General features: G+C 31.0%; 1 protein-coding gene across 1 annotated transcript in view; it reads left to right on the top strand.

Annotated features, from left to right (window-relative positions):
* The first annotated feature begins 488 nt into the window (after nt 1–488).
* Nucleotides 489–17,913, top strand: part of LOC148278552 (uncharacterized) — a 292,234-nt gene continuing 274,809 nt past the window's right edge. Inside the window, exons 1-2 of the mRNA XM_088231248.1 lie at nt 489–715; nt 929–974. Of these exons, the coding sequence (XP_088087374.1) occupies nt 659–715; nt 929–974 (103 nt within the window). The 5' untranslated portion in view covers nt 489–658. The remainder of the gene's footprint in view (nt 716–928; nt 975–17,913) is intronic.

Genomic DNA, 17,913 nt, shown 5'->3' with positions numbered 1-17,913 from the left:
AAAAAAAATTTTCCCATAAAAAGTATCAGTTTTCTGATAATCTTAATAACGGTCCCATTAAACTTTTTTTAAAGATTATCTTATCCTTTTTCTTATGTTGTATAAGAGTTTTTTACAAGTGGCATGCCTGAGACTGAAATATTTTAGTGTAAAATATACATTTTCAAAAAAATATTTAATGTCAACCATGCCGGGAATCGAACCTGTGACCTTACTTCTTAGGTCAACGCGCTGTCCATCGGAGCATGATGCGGATATTACAAGCGTTTATTGACAAATTTATATTTTAATCTTTCATTACTGAACAATGCTGTAAATATTTTTTTACATAAACAAATGAAAATTTAATAAAATAAATAGAACATCTTTGCTTTTAACCACTAATTTAGTGGTTAAAAACAAAGTTGTTCTATTTATTTTATTATATTGAATAACTACAAAGTTAATGCTTCAAATATAAACTTTATATAATAAAAATTTATTCAAAGTTTTAGAGAGCAAAAAAAACAACGAATCGAATTGTGAATTTAAAAACTGTTAGTTACCCATTTTGTTTTTACTTTATTAATTTTCGAACTGTTAATAAGTGTGAAGTTAACAATAAAAATAATGTTTGTGCGTTCGTGACATGTAATTTGAAAAGTGAATAAAAGTTAAAATGGCGGATACAAGCTCCGTTATCGAAGGAACTGTGAAGTTCAGGGATGGAAAAAAGGTACGTTCCAATTAATTGAATATCATTAAATGAAGTAACATTATAGATTGCACGACACATGTTTATATATTATTTCATTCATTTAATAAATATTGACGCACAAAGAAGTGAGTTCAGATTCAATTGTGTAATGCTTGAATGTTTCAATCATTTTATAACATTGATGAAATATTTATTTACAATAATCATTAAAATCAAAATTATGTTTTTCAGTGGAAGTCCAGATGGTGTGTGATGCGAAAGCTCTCTCCAGTAGCAGGTAAAAACTCAAACAAAAATTTACAGTACCTTTAATTCGGTAAATTTTCATAAATGTCCAATTCTTTTCTAAACCAAAATCCGACATAAAATGGTTTCAATCAATAAGAACTTCTCGTTTCGTTTCCAACTGGCATTAAACTTGTTTTCAGAGAACTCTAATCCCCCTTCAAAGCGATAATTGGACGAAACAAAATAACGAAAAGTGTAGTTTTTCATTTGAACGGCAACGGGGCAAAGAATGCCATTAGCTTTGTTTTGTCTAAAAAGAGCTAACTACCTAATAAAATCAAACTGAAGTACCTGCCATCTACGTAGGCTCAATAAACGGAGGTGTATCGACTTTGTTGGATATATTTGTTTTTTTTTTATATCGATAATACTCTTCTTTCATTTTAATATCAGTACACTGGAACATCTTTTTACAAAGGAGATGCATTCCACACAGTACCGTGTATTAAAATTAATCTGAAAAAAATATAATGGTAGAAAGGTTTCCTTGCATAACAATCATTTTGTGATTTTTATTAAAAAATATATGATAACAACAAAATACTTTAAAATATCGTTACCAAGATAATTCAATGTTACCTATCCCTTGGGCATATTACTTGGCCCCTAGTTAATAAACGAGCTTTGTAGGGAATTCCAAAAAAGAATCGTATAATTTAATAACGATCACGCATTGTCTAATTCATGTAACGTTAAAAAATAAAAATAAAACTTTATCGTTCCGAGTTACTGCGAAAACGTGTAAAAATTGGTTATGGTGTAGGTATATAACATTTGCGATTTTAAAAATTTTTGTTCTTAACTCGTTATTATATTCTCATAAAATCTCGTATTTATGGGCGTATTTAACGCATTAAACTTTAATTATATCAAAAGCCCTAAAAATTTATTCTCATTAAGACGGCATAATTGAAAGACATTATTGGCCTTCTTATTTAGCGTTTTTGTGTAGTAATTTATGCATTTCAATGATTAAAATTAAATTTGGGCAACTAATTGTGACAAATTGTTGTAAAAATCGGTTCAGAGCACCTATCCAACTAACTTATTTTTCCCAAAAGAATTCGTTTCTACTACCGAAGTGATGTGATATTAATTTATTTTTATTTTATTTTTGAATTAAATGTTGATTTGCGAATAATTATTTTCTGTTTACCGATTATTATTATGGTTTAAAAATAAATCATTATGATTTTATTTAAATTGATGTAAATATTTTTTTTCCTAATTTGATTTTCATATTTTTTTTATTAAAAACAAATCGATAACTTCATTTTACGAAGGTTAATTTTTTACATTAAAACACGTGTATTAGAGGGTTTGTGATTCTTTTACATTTATTCTGAAGAGCAAATTTAAATATAATGTATTATGTTTAATAGAAGCATGTACTCGTATTTACGTATTTAAAATAATTATTTAAAGGGTGTAAAAGCTACCTGCATATAATTAATCCTATTAAAGCTATGTCAGAAAGTAACGCCTACACTTTCCGCCTAGCAAATGTTACATCTATCCTAACGTCCTTGGCCACGACAATCGCAATACGACATATTTTAGTTCTTTACCTAGCATTAAGGCTCCTATCGGCACCAGCAAGCGCATTGTATCAATACTCTAATAATATTTACATTTTTTGATTGATTTGGCCGCGTTTGCAATGGAATTGATATAGCTCTAAAAAAAACGTGGCCTCAGATCCAAAAATTCCTTTAAAAATGTCGCAAATTGTCACGTTTCAGGCAGCATCATTGTTAAAAAGCCCACTTTTTCAAACTGTATGATCAAATTACATCGGATTGTTGTCGACTTCTGAGCTCAATTGTCCAACTTTCAACTGCAATGGAGCAGCCTTAGTTGCTATTCCAGAAGTCTCGTGTGCAGTCTGCAGTCTGCTCTGCCCACAAATATTGGTTTTCTGATTAAACATTCCAGGCATTCGATGAGCTTCGCCCGGAGTAACTGTTCAACTTTTCGTTACGATGCAATGCTGACATTACCCGTACTGAAGTTGGACACCTATTTAACTATTCAGAAGAACGCCATTACTTACATTTGAATAATTATACGACCTCGATTGGAATGATAAAGTAAATAGGTAACATACATAATGCACTATTTAACTCTTACTTAGGCTGTGCCATAAAATCCCTTTACAAACGGTGCTGTAACGATATATTTGAAATATATACATCTTAAAATAATTATTTAAGAAACATATATCTAATATCTACGGTCGGTGTGCATTACCACCAATCTACAATTTCGGAAAAAATCATTCTTTTATATTGTGGGATTTTTAACTCTTTTTGGATGTTGTCTAAACAGAAGATACGCGTGCGACTAATAGTAGGAAACCTTTCTGAAGAATAACAGTACTGCGGATCGCTGTAAATTATGTGTTTGATTTGATTTTAAGGATAATTTTGACTGTCTCCTGGAAAAAAATGATTTAGTAGGCTGGCGGTAATGCACGTCGACCGATGATATATTATACATGGAATATACAGTTTTCAAATCTATTTTCCAAAACAATATTTGAGTTAGTACAAATGTTCGAAGACAAAAGACTGGATTTCACCCCCTCGGGAGTCATTAAGATTAACAAATTACAACAGGGATGGATAATACCTTAAGTTACCTTAAGGTACCTTAAGGTATTCTCCATCCCTGTTGTAATTTGTTTATTTTCCATAAGTTCTTAAAAAACTTTCACCTGTTATTGCAAAATATGAATATTTTTTTTTTAAATATGACAGATATATATTATATAAAGTCTTGTATGTATTCTATGTAAACTTATGTGACACCATAGTTACACGAAAGTTAAAAACATAAAGCATATCATCGATTAATTTTCTAAACAAAATGGGTACTTATTCGATGGTACTTATTTTGGACTCCGAACATTGAAGTCAGAGGTTAAAATTTTGCTTTATATCATTCCCATTTTCTGGCACGGTTATTTTTTATAATTTGGAAACGGTTCCTACATCGATATATTTGGATTAATCGAATCAAAATACATTTTTTATTAATAAATTACTCTTATACCGTAGAAAATTTCATTAGTATTTATTTGATAAGATAAAAATTACCAGTGTCTCATAACTTTATTTCGCTTTTTTGTACTTTATAACTGAGGTAGAGAGTGCTATTTATAAATTCAACGATTTTGTTTGTGAAATTTTACACCAGCGTTATTCTGGTTGAAAATTAAACTTTACTTTGTGACACGTGTTGGTATAAAAAACTTACCCCTTACTTTTATCACAATTTTACTAATGATGTAAAAAAATCGTTCCACAAGCTCGCCGTGGATTGAGTCCTAGCTTTGTGTACATTTACTGTAATTTCTGGGGCCATTAAGCCATAATTAGGTGGAACAAAAAATACCCAGATGGTGGGACAGTCATATGATACTCTTGCTCCTAGTTGGTCCCAGGGGAGATAAGCACAACACCCTTGGATGAGACTGTAGGACGACATAAGCGATGTTGCCCTACAACAACGGAGTGAGATGAAGAATCGCTAAGGGTGGATTATAAACACCGATTACGTATACCTTTAAAAATGTATTTACCCTACACCCTTGATGATTTTTTGTGTAAAAATTAATCACGGTCGAATGCAATAAAGTGGTTTTATAAAACCTGTTACTTTATATCAAACTAAAAAAAGACACTTTTCCCTTTTACTCGTATGTATATGAAATGATGTGTCATGATCATTTAAAAATATGTATGTTTATCTAGTATTTAAATGCAATGTTTGTTTACGTGTCCTCGATAGACTGAAAACTACTGGACCGATTTACGTGCGGTTTTCAGTGAAATGTAGATCTTTTTAAAGTTTCTTACAAATTTGAAAAAAGTTAGGAGCGTAAATGTTTTTTACATCATTCACCGGGGCTGCATTTTCCGAGAGTACATTTCCAAAAAAATTGGAAGAATGTAATTTTTTTTTATGTATTAAAAAGTTCGTTTTTGAATGTTTGTAAACAACATTAATTTTTTCTGGATCCCAATCACATTATTATTTCCTTTAACTCTTTTACTGGATTTTTGGTAATACTAAAATAATATTAAATGACATTCAATACGTTTTTGAAAATTGCATTCCTAAATAAAGTGCACCCTTGTTTGTAAGAAAAGCAGAGTTTGACATATGCAAATATAATACCATATTTGAAAATTATTGTATGTTTCGTAATTTAAACATAAACGAGTACTTATATACCTACTTAAATTCAATATTTAAATATTAATTCTTTTTAGATTTGAAATTCTATCATAAGTACCTTGGTTCCTACTTATCAACGAAAAATTACACCTTTTTTTTTTTATCCGAACAGTTTTTACACGTTTTCATGCACAATCGGGCATTGAGGTTTCAAATAATATATTAACCTCGGTCAAAACTGGCTGGAAGTAGACCGACTTAATACACGTTGGCCATGACTGAGCGTTTGAGCATGAGTTGAGTGTCATAATATTAGAGGGCTCAGGGTGCATCTATGCGTACTAATAGGTCAATAGTTTTATTTAGGAAAACCGAACCTGTTTCTTTGGTTACATAAAAGCATTATGAAGCAAACTATATAAGTTTACTGAATTATGCTTTTATTTGAGGGGAAACGTGGTCTGACTTTTTTTCGTACGAACGTATTCCCGTATTTTCACTCTGGTTTATGGCACTTTAAATATTAACCATCGGCGTGTCACAATAGTAGTGCTTTATCTACGAATACTTTCTTATGGGAACTAGAACCATCTAAAAACTCATAAAAACGTCTAGTTTTATCTGCGGTCTTAAGGCGCACGGTATACAAATATGATTTTTTTTTTAAACACAAAACGTACTAATTCAGAAAACTTTATTTTCATATTTTATTTGTTTAAAATAACGAAATCCTTGAGTTTTGAAGTGTGGAAAATGGGACTACGAAACGTCGATTTTGTATATTTTAGTAAGTCATAAAAGGTCCGAAATGCAGTTGTTTTTTTTTTGCATGGCATCAGAGAGGCATCTTCAAGACAGTGACAGAAAAACAATGTTCAAATACCAACTTATTAAAATTTCCTGTCACCGCGTAAATATCTTCACCATTTATGTAATCCAAAACACAAAAATTATCATCCATAAACATGTATCTACATATCTAATTTTGACTGAACACAATAATTGATACCAATCATTCGATTGTGTTCATTTAATATATATTTATGAGTTTGTTCTCAAATCTAGCGATGGCAAAGCATCGCCGTGTTCAGCTAGTTATTAATTTAACTTAACTATTTATATTTTCTATTTGCCCCTTAAGTAAAAAAATGATCATTAGATATAACAATCAATTCTATGAATTTGTGCAAAGCTAGCGTAGCTTTAAACAAAATAATAAAAACTAATTTTAGTTTTATTTTTATCATTAAAATGAATTACCATACAAAACTACTGCTAAATTAAAAAATAAATAAATTCTTTCTATTCCGTCATTTCGGAGTTGATTATTCCATTTCGAGAATCCAAAATTTACCTAAAATCTGTTTTTTTTTTGTACTGTTGTGTCATTTATTTATTTGGCGCATAGTAGAAAACAGTTATATGGAGATTAGAACAAAAAAATAAGAAATAATAATAATACAAAAATTTTGCGTCCGGGTCAATCAGATACTTAAGAAAATAAATTGCGTAAACTGCAAGAGAGGCTCAAGACTTCTACCTAGATTTAAATTTGTTGCAACAGAGAGGGAAAACATTTTTGAGAATGGAATATGGGAATCTAGGCATTTACAGGGCTCATAGCCGGCCAAAGCCAGGTTATAAGCCCTGTAAATGCCTAGACCCCCATATTCCCCTCTCAAAAATGTTTTCCTTCTCTGTTGCAACAAATTCAAATATGAACAACTCCTTAGGGAGAAAATCCAGTCAGTCTGCAAGCTTTTGGACATACTCAAAACATTGTTCTTCCTAGATCTTTTTTCGGAAAATCTGAGTGAAAAAAAATTCTTAGAGTTTCTACTTCTTCTTGTTGCTTTAGGTGTTTTATGTATTTATTTTTATTGCTCTTATATGATCAAAATAAACATATATATTTATATATATACGATCGATTCAGGAACAGCAGTCAAGAAGTCCGCTGGATCACCAGGGTAGCGCGTTATCTTATTAAATAATAAGTTATATAAGGACCTTAAAAATATTAAGGTTATTTTGTAAATACCTATATTTATTCAAGTTGCTAGTCAAATATCCAATTTTCATATTCTGCAATTTAAACCTAAATTATTTACACAGCAAAGCAAGGAACAAACGCATACGTTTGTTATTCCGTTTTTTTAAACGAAACCATTTGCCGCTTAGTAACATGCCTGATATTAAAGTATGCACTATGCGTGTTGACTAATAAATACAGTTTGGTTAAATAATCAAAAAGATAGAAATGCAATACTAACGTTACTTTTATACACATGACATTTACATCTCATAACCATTGTTTAACGAAGGGGATGTATTGGTATAAATTCTTTTCTTTTATTCATCGAAGCTTTTAACTGTAGTGTAGCTTTTTTTAAACGGTGAAATAAATTGTTCCCACTACATTTGCTTAGGTTCGGGTATAGAATTGTTTATATGAACCATTAAAATACAAATTCACGGGAATTTGTCGCACTTTTTTCATTTGCAAAATACCAGTGGAAACATTTGTATCCGTTTCTGATTTTTTCCACAGAAAAGCTTGGTTTAAAAGCGTAATGTTTCAGAGCTGGACCCAAAGCCTATTGTTTGATCATTTGCGCTTATTCATAATTCAAACATTTGAGTCCCACTCAGCAACACTAAAACTTGGTATTTTGACATGTACAAACAGCTTTATGAATTTTAAAATCTTTTTGCAGAGGATTTCAGAGCCTAACAAACTATTCGGACTACTCACAAAGAAGGATAAGAGCCGTCGTTAATATTTAAATCTGTAGGTACATTAGCCCTTTGAACCATTTCCAGGATGTTAGCAACCAACGTTACCTACTGTGTACGTACATATATATCTGGGGGACCAGGGATCGATACACAGTTGCGTTTCTAGTCTTTAAATGGTTGGCGTGTACTCTGTGTTAAACTATTTTCTCTGTGTCTAGGCGAATAAAAAAATCAGTTATGTCAGATTCACAGAACCAGGAGCCTGGACGAGTGGTCTCAACTAGATGGTTGCTCTCAGGTCAAACTCCAGAGTAAGGAAATAGAGTAAAGATAAATTCACCTCATTGTGTACTGGTTGACGCATTTGCCTATCATTCTCAAAGTCCAGGGCTCGATTCCTGGTAGGGTAGACGTAAAATATAGAAATTAAAGGTTTTTTAAACTGCAATATTTCACAAGTTCCCGTCCACTATGCCAAAAATCATCCCCAAGATCTAAAGAATAGTAGAAGAACGCGTCAACCATTTCAAAACTAAGCGAATGAATTTCTCTTCGATTTTCTTATTTGGGATTTTTATCTGAGAGCAGCCATCGAGTCAAAAATACTTGTATTGATTTCCGGTTTTATTTCACATAATTAACTGTTTTTTTCATCCGCCTGGACACTGGGAAACAGAGCAAACACCCGGTGGGGAATAGTTGAATTACTGAATCGGACTGTATGTACATTAAGTGGGATCATATCCTACCCTATGCGCCTTCACACGAGGACAATACGACCGCGTGCAGTGGTGGGGGTCATCCGTTGTCCTGCTGAGATAGCCTACCTTAATCTCTGGGACAAATTTTGTGTCCATAAAATCGCTCGTCATGATTGTAGAACAACGACGCGTATGATTTGATTTTATGTAACTTTACATCAGAGCGGTTTAAATCATTTTTCGACGCTTTAATTGACAACGTGGCATAATAGTCAACGCGTTTGCCTACCATGCAAGAGGTCTTGAGTTAAATTCCTGAGACTGTTGATATGAAATATCCATTTAATTTATTTTTTTACCATAGAATACTTCATAGTTCCTAGACCGATTCTTGAAACGTAAGACTGATCATCTTACCTTCATGTAACAAAAAAAATCAAGATACATTGCAATTGATGTACCAATGCAGTGTCCTTTGCACCATTAGTTGCGGAAATTGAATGATGATGATGGTGATCTTATAACTTGATAAGTACACGAGTGTTTTCTTTGAAACTTGGGTTAGTTATAAATAAAAAAAAACTCAAACCTGGAATATTAAGCGTTTATAAAACCTTTTCAAGATCAAATATAAAAGAATGTCAATATCGCAATTTTTGCACATATGTCGTTGTTCTACGATCACGACGGTTTTTCACACGCGGACAATAAGTCGAATGCTGGGACAGGACAATATTGTAATGCATTATTTAATTTAGTACTCAATCTCATATGGAATATTATTTATAACTCATATTTCTTACTACAGTGTAGAGTGAGTTTATAAAAACCATATTTTAATTATCGATTCAATTATGCTTTTTAATACATATTTTTTTTCTATTGATTTCAATGATACTATATTTTGTTTTTTTTTCAATACTAATATATTTAACTGCTATACTTTTATTTTATTGATTTCAATAATACTGTTATTTTGTATATTTGATTGTGTATGAATCTAAATTTATATAATTTATAACTCACACTTCGATATTTATGTCTGATTAACTTTTTTGAATTGTATTCTTTGGAATTTTATTATTTTTTACTTTTACCTTTATTTCTGGATTGTTAATATATTGCATCACATGTCATTATATTCAAATCTAGTTAATTTTACTGTGTATTTTTTTAGTTTTCATCATTATGGCTTGACACTTGCACAGCCTAAAAAGCCTTAATAAGTTTACTTTTATTTAAACGAGGGTAATTTTGAATGAATATATAAATAAATAAATTTACTTGTCTAAACGCTACTTAAATCTTGAAATCCTTGGTCAACATCAGACTTGCAAATCCATCAGCTAAATTTTCCTAAAACATAACAGCGCCAAGTTTTGTGGTGTGGCGAGTGTGCAGTGTGCTCTCACTGGATAATATAAACGTCTCTATTAGATTCAACTATGTATCGTCGCTCCTTTTATCACCATTTCTTGAATTCACAGTCCAGTTGGTACAAATTGCATCAAATCGCCTGCGATGTTCCCTCTCTAATGGTCCCGTGGTCCCGTCACTTGCACTAACAGGGCGGGGATCAGCATTACCATAGTACGCGCCGTACATTATTTATTGCCCTAACCATGCTAACGGAAGCAGTAGGCCGATGTAATATAATATTATAATTCGTACTTGACGGATAACATTGATCCCTGTGTATCAATTTAGAGTGGCTATTTGTAATGCTGCGATAGAAAAACAAGTTTTTTACTCTCGAAGGTTTGGGTCGGCAGAAAGGGGATCTTTCGGCAAAATAATGGGATATAGATGCAATTTAATCCTGGAAAAATAACCATAATGTATAGTCCATTAAAGATTACCATACGTCAATCCGACTTTTATGTGTTTGAGTGTACCTATTTTGGATTGTGTAAATGGTAATGTATCACTATAAATTAATGTCATCGTGTGATGGATAAATGAAAGAAAAATCATTTTGTTGCAACAAAGCGCAAAAACATTTTTTAGAACCGAATATGGAAGTATTAGCATTTACAGGGCTTATGGCCTATCATTGGCTAGTTTAAGTAGCACATTCAAACAGTCACCATTCTTCTTATGTTTTAACATTCACATTTCCTCAACTCTTCCATCTGTGTACTTTCGTGTAGTAAAAGAGCTGAAACTTTTGTCAAGTGGATGAGGTTCATTTGGCTGAATCAATTCCTCTACTAGGCAATGCCTGAAAACAACTCTCAGTACGTCATAGAATTGTGCCCAGAAAGCGTAATTAATTTTTTTATACGTATGATATCCATACTTTAAATGCCTTCAAATTAGTCAAAAAAACAAATAAAAACACTGTGACTTAATACATCTACATTTTACAACGCAAAACTACTTTTTATGTAGAGAAAATATCTCCGTGTGACATTTGACACTTGGCCACTTATTTGATAGTTTTATAAAAGTTTTGAGATAATCGAAAAAAACAGCCTATTTTAAATATTTCGCTGGTTCCAATCAATTCGCACGGTACTGTATGTGATTACTAATACTTAAAATTAAAACTTTATTTTTTCTGAGTATTTTTTTTTATTTTTCCACAGTTCCCTCCTTTTATTGTACACAGTAATACAAAATTAAATATACCTACTACATTGGTACACGTGATGATAGCATGAAAAGAAATTAAATTACACTAAACATTATGAATTATATAAACAAATGCAATTGGAGAACAACATTAAAATGAAAAACAAAAATAAAGATAACATAATAGCAATAATTGCCAACCTATTAATATCGTTACTGTAATTGACGTTAGTTCGTCAGTTTTCTTTCAGAAAAAAACATTTGTTGCCTTGTGCGTCTTTGTGGTACATGAGGCCATATTAATTGTACGATTCCTAAGCAATCAAATGGAAAGTTGACATTTTTAGCATATCTTATTAACAATAATTTAAACCGGTGTGCCCAGATGTTTAAAGACATCCATTTCTGAGGAGTTCATTATGTCTCTGCTAATGGCAAGCCATAATTCCATATTCACTTCAAAAATGTTTTCCCTGTCTGTTGCAACATATTTAGACATAATCCTTGTATCTACATTTCTAATACATTTTAAATATTTATTCTTGTCATAAATGTTTTCTAAAATGATATACTCAATATGAATATTTTTTTAACTAATATTAGTAAATATTTTTCTATAACCACTTTCCGACTTTTTTACCGTTTTTACCTTTCTACCGGTTTCGAGACGTACCCGTCTCTTCGTCAGGACAATATCGAAATACAGTACGAATGCACCAAAAAATTCACCCATTAATTGTGCCCTTACCTTAAAGACACAATAATATCAAGTAGACACTTTTGACATCGACATTTTACTAGACTATGCAATATCGTTTAAAAAAAATGTAATTATCCTCACTTATATATTTTTGTTTAATACTCTCACTCGCACACATACATATACACACCCTGTTTTGATATACCTAGTAAAAAATTTAGGCTCTAATTGTACAACTAAAATTTCATTTTATACCTAAGCATTATTTTCCCTACTTATTGTTTTGAAATATTTATTGTGTTGAATTCTGTTGCCTTTATAAAACATATAAAATAAAAATAAAAGGACACTCACTACACCAACATGCAAATACTGAATACACCTCCACCTACACCATTACCGTAGTATATATAAAGTATTTCCCAAAATATATATATTACATGCAGATTTATGGAGATGCGAACTCGCACTAAGATTTTAAATATTTTTTTTATATGTTTGTTATTGATTACATTATTAATATTTATAAATATTAATTTCTTTCAATTTTTGAATTTTTTAAATAAAGGTGATTTTTTTTTTATTATTTAAGTAAATAAACAAAAACAGTTTGATTTTTCAGTTTTGAAGCTGACGCATACATAAACTTGGTTCATGCGATCTCGTGTCGGATTCAAGGGGCTTGCTAGTTGATTTCACAGTCCCCCAACGCAATCTAATAATAAAATTATTGATCCAGCGAAACCTCAGACATCAAAGAAGATGACAAGAACTGTCAAATGCAAGCAAACTAGCTGAAAATTAATATTGATAAGTCTAATTTGGTTTAGTATTACAAACAGCTCCGTGTTTAGCGCGCAGACAGTAAATCAGAATACATTATCATATTTATCTCACACTCATACTTTCTGCAGATTAGTAACATCTGAACGAAAAGTAATTTGAATCTTATTGCGTGTGATCCAACCTCAGTGTAATAATAATTCACACCCGCTTAAAGAGAAGCCTTTTATCTATATTGCATAGAACAGAAGCGATTCCTAATTTATGGTTTGGTTTTTAGTTAAACCTGACCTGTGTACCCAAGGCCCGTTGTATTGCTGCAAACTGTTGCTAACTTCGTGGTAAATAATCATAGAATAGTTTTTGTCCATATGGGCCACTCTTTATTGCTCTAAGGATTTTTCACTATGTTTATTCAAAACAGATAATTAAAAATCTCTGTAAGATATAAATTCCTTGCAACAGGGGGCCAAAACATTTTTGAGAAAAGAATGTGGAAGTCTAGGCATTTTACAGGACCAATGATCTGTTACTGGCTGGTTTAAGTGGCCACTTTACACACAGTGTAACATTTACCATTCTGTCTATATTTTAATAACCACGTTTTCTCAATTATTTCATCTGTTGACTTTTGTGAAGAAAAATAGCGAAAACCTTTATTGATGTGGGCGAGATTCATTTGGCTGAATTATTTCGCCTATCCAGCTTGTCTGCAAACGTTTGCAAATACTCAAAACATTTTTGATTTCCTTATAAGATAATTTAACGATGAAGATAAACAAAATTTATTATGAAAAGTTTGATAAACACTTTTTTCAGAATGCCCAAATATTTGAAGACAATGACTAGATTTCAACCCCTAGGTAGTTATAAAAATTAACGTATTACAACGGAGGCACATTCACATTGCTAAATACCTGTCATTGGCTGGTTTATGTGGCAACTTTGAACACAGTGTAAAATTTATCATTTCGACTATGTTTTAACATATATCTTTCTTCAGTTCTTCCATCTATTGAATTTGCGAAGTTAAAGAAAATTAAAAAATGTTTTAAGGCATTGTCTTTTATAGTAGGTAAAATAATTCAGTTAGATAAATAAAAGATATGTCATTTACTTAAACGAAACAAAAAAATATTTTAAGATGTATGATAATATCGTTCGAGAGATAATATAGTAAAAATAATCTTATAAAGTAAATATTTTTGAAAAAAAAACGAAATAAATATTAAGTTTTTCACAAAAATGAAAAAAAAATACTGCAATAATAACATACACTTAAAAGAGTAGTAACATCATTTTTAAGTTCTTAACATAGAACAAAAAAAGCACTCTAGGGAAACAGAAGGAAAGGGATGTAATAGTTCACATGGGATGGAATCTTACCACACAAAGCAATTCAAACATTTTTTTAAAAAGTTAATGACATTTGTACTTAAACAATACGTGGTAAAGATGGAGCATCTACGATAAATAAACAATTGTTAGAATCTTACTAAGATAACGCACTTAAAGTTCATATAAATATTTTGTCTGTGAAATTGTTTTCAAATTTTAAAACAGATATGAAACCACAATAGGTCAAAAAAATTGGGAATCAAACCTGAAACCACCCTATGTAATGCAAGTAAAAATGCTTAGAAGCCATTTCAATCATGTGATTCAAATATTCATTAATACAGCGAAACAAATTGTTATCAAATTTAACTAAATTCTGTTTGGAAATACAATTATAGATAGAAAGAATAATTGGCTTGAAGACTCTTAGAATACATAACAGTACAATGAGGAAATATCACTTTTTTTAAATAATTTTTAATCAATAAGGGTCCACAAAATACTGTTGAGTATAAAAAATATTTTTACTGCTTATTAGCAGCATAAAAAATATTTTTTTATTTATAAATTTGAATTCACACGAAAAAGTCCTTTGCATTAGCCACGCCCCTACACGTCACGATTGGTGTTAATTTTAAACTTGTAAACTGTTTGTGACCTTTCAAATTGAAAAAGAACATTGTCACAAATCTTGACGTTACAATTTCCAAGGCCAAACATGACGCGTTTTTGTATGGACATATTTTTAGATAATTTATTTTTTAAAGTTTTGTATGAAAACATTTCTCCACAATATCCATATTGATTTTGAAAATTCAACCAATTTTCTAAATTCATTTCATATATTTTTATCGGTATTCGTAGTATGTGATATTTCCCTATTTACTCGTGTATTCCTTATTTAAATTCAACCGGGACAAGATTGTTATAGATGTACGTAACCTATGCACTTAGTGCTACGTGATTTTAATTACTTATGCACATACTCGTACATGGGTAGTTGCTAGTTTATCATTCAAGTTCCGAAGATTGTTCTATTTACGTCTCGGGTCCGTGTCTGAAACAATGTGTATCCAACTGTCCACTGGCTTGTGTAGAATCAGCTGCTTTACTAATTAACACAATTCGGACGACAGCCATTGAATGATTAAACACTAGCCTTTGTACTACCAAGTGCTGGGGAGTACTTTATCTTGTACCTGCTTGCAAGTGGATATCTAAATATTGCATTATATATTTCACGCAATCTTCCACTTAAATCGATTCGTCTGCTAAGGTTTCAGGTGAAAAACAAAATATATTATAAACAAGTATTATTTTTATTTCTACGTACCATTTATTATTATTTTAATTTTTTTAATTAATTTAATTTTACTGCATAATATATTAAAGTTCGAGGTTCGAACCCAGCTCTACGATAACCTGATACAGATTTCGCAAACCGCACATTTTCATATAAATATATAAAGTGTTTTTTTTTTAAATAAATTAATAAGAAAAAGTGAATTTTATCGATTACGTAAGTAAATAAAATAATCTAAAAACGCAATAAATATATATACCGTCGTGATCATAGAACAATGACAAATGTGCGAAAAATGCGCCATTGACTTTATTTTATATTTTTTGTTAAAATGGTTTTATTTTCCAGGTTTTGAAAAAAAAATGTAAAACACTAACCCAAATATCAAAATATTTAATTTCGTACCTATCAAGTTGTGACAGAAAGGGTTCAAAAAAATTAAACCACTCTCTCGTGAAGTTGAAAAAAATTACATGCGTCGTTGTTCCACGATCTTGAAGATGTAATGATAGATAACACAGGTTTTTTTTTCTCTAAAGTAGTAGAATCAAATAGCATGTAAGTAAAATTTATCTCGAAAGCACATTCATCTGAATTTGTGTGGAAGTACTGTTTGAAATACATTATTTTGTATGATTTGTAATCAATTTTCTTACCGCAATTTAAAATTTAGTTTAAATTAATATAATGACTAGGTGTAATTAATTGTTAAAATAATTTAAATAATTCCAAATAATAATTGCCATCCTTACTTTCAACTTTTTATCTGCGTTTACTTTATCGATAAATACTTTCATGTACATCCGAGACGGTTGCTTTCTAATATTTTCAATACGGTTGTATTTTTAATGTCATTAAATAAAACATAGTATATTTAGAATTTATTTAGTAACAGATAATTTTTATTTTTTTGGAGAGCATCAACAAAATTTCACAAACATACTTATTTATCTAGTAAAGCTTCCATTGATAAGGACTTTTATTTTATGTCTATAGTAGGAAAGCGGTGGTCTGTAATTTGTACAGAATTACAAAAAGCTACCAGTCACATGAGACTCACATATTGGGTCGAGGTATCGATTTATTTTTAAACAAAAAGTTTGAAAAATATATTCTCAGCTCTAGGCAAATTTTCCACTGAAAAATCTACGTAAATTGTATTCCAACGATGCAAAACCCGAATTACAACTGTAATTTGAATTAAAAATAACCTTTCGAGCACCGTTGCTAAGCAAAACTTTTTACATTGCGTTAAAAACAAAACTTGAAAACATGCGCTCATTTCTGTATCAAAGGCACATGACGGATGTCTTGTATGAATTTCAATGCTTCAAACATGCTCTGACTTCTTGACAAGCCAAAACTGCATGTTTTGGAGAGAGACGTGGGGAGTAATTTCCATCCGTGTTTTATTTTGTTGGTTTCCGAACATAATAAAAGCTAACGAGCCAGTTCTTGTACACCCCTTGTACCCGCTGCCTTCACCTCCGTACCCCTGCGAGAAGTTTTGTCGTAAGTCAACGTTAATTCGAAAATCTAGAGACACTCCCGACCACGGCGCACCGTGCCTTACCGAGCTTACTTCAGTATTCTTACAAATCCCAGTTTTTACGTTTAAGTCTACTATACTAGCCACTAGCCGATACAAATAAATAAACGAATTGTCGCTACAAACGAATAATTATAATCATTGAAAAAACCACTCGATTGAGTATGTAACTAATCACTAGTGTGACTCTTTAATTAACCACTTGTATAAATGTAATACTTACACTTTTTAGTATAATGCTAACGAATCGATTCGAGTCTAATACTTACCAATCATAATTATGATTTTCTAATTCACACCCAGTGTTACATTGGATACGTAAGTCAAATGCAACGCATCTCGATTATGTAAAACTAGAAGTTAAAGCGTTCAGTTTTACGCTTCATATGTCAGTTGAAGGACAGTTTAATATTGCGATGTATTTTTCCCAACCTTTTTCTTATTAACATAATAAATATTTGTTTTTTTTTTCTGTACAATTTACCTTTATAATTTTTTTAATGTTATAGCTGTAACCATATAATTATATTAGTCCAGAAACCGCGTACGTGCATCAAACTAAAGTCGACTCAACTTCCCATGAATGAGTAGTTTTACGTTTTAGCAATTAGGTACTGTTGACGTCGCTTATTACGCAACTCCCGATTTAAATTCACTTTTGCCGTTTTGTGTCATTTTTAAGTGTGAAAATACTGCTGAAATTAAAAGGAAATACGGTGGAATCACATTTCATTTGTAAGAAGCGAATTCACAAATATTTTTATTAAAGAATTCGATTATTTTTCTATCTGTCGGATTGTTAAATAAAATTAGGCGGACATTTTGTAAGTAGTGCCAAGATGGTCGATTTTTTTACCCGGCTTTCTATTAATAAGCCTTAATATAATATTAAACAGTACTAATTTACTGAATGATTACTTAATGTTTTTTTTGGGTTTGCCTAATAAAATCACATGTTTTTCTCCAAAAGTCCAGTCAGTAAAATATTTTTTGTGGTAAAACATAATAAAACACAAAGTTATTATATATATGGGTTATGATAATATATTATCTGGCAAC

Source organism: Micrasema longulum, unplaced genomic scaffold (assembly GCF_059751315.1).
Source record: "Micrasema longulum isolate JH-2025_06_02 unplaced genomic scaffold, ASM5975131v1 h1tg000862l, whole genome shotgun sequence".
In the NCBI taxonomy this organism is placed as follows: Eukaryota; Metazoa; Arthropoda; class Insecta; order Trichoptera; family Brachycentridae; genus Micrasema; species Micrasema longulum.
The sequence above is the reverse complement of the archived record's forward strand: the minus strand, read 5'-3'. Positions and strand labels throughout refer to the sequence as shown.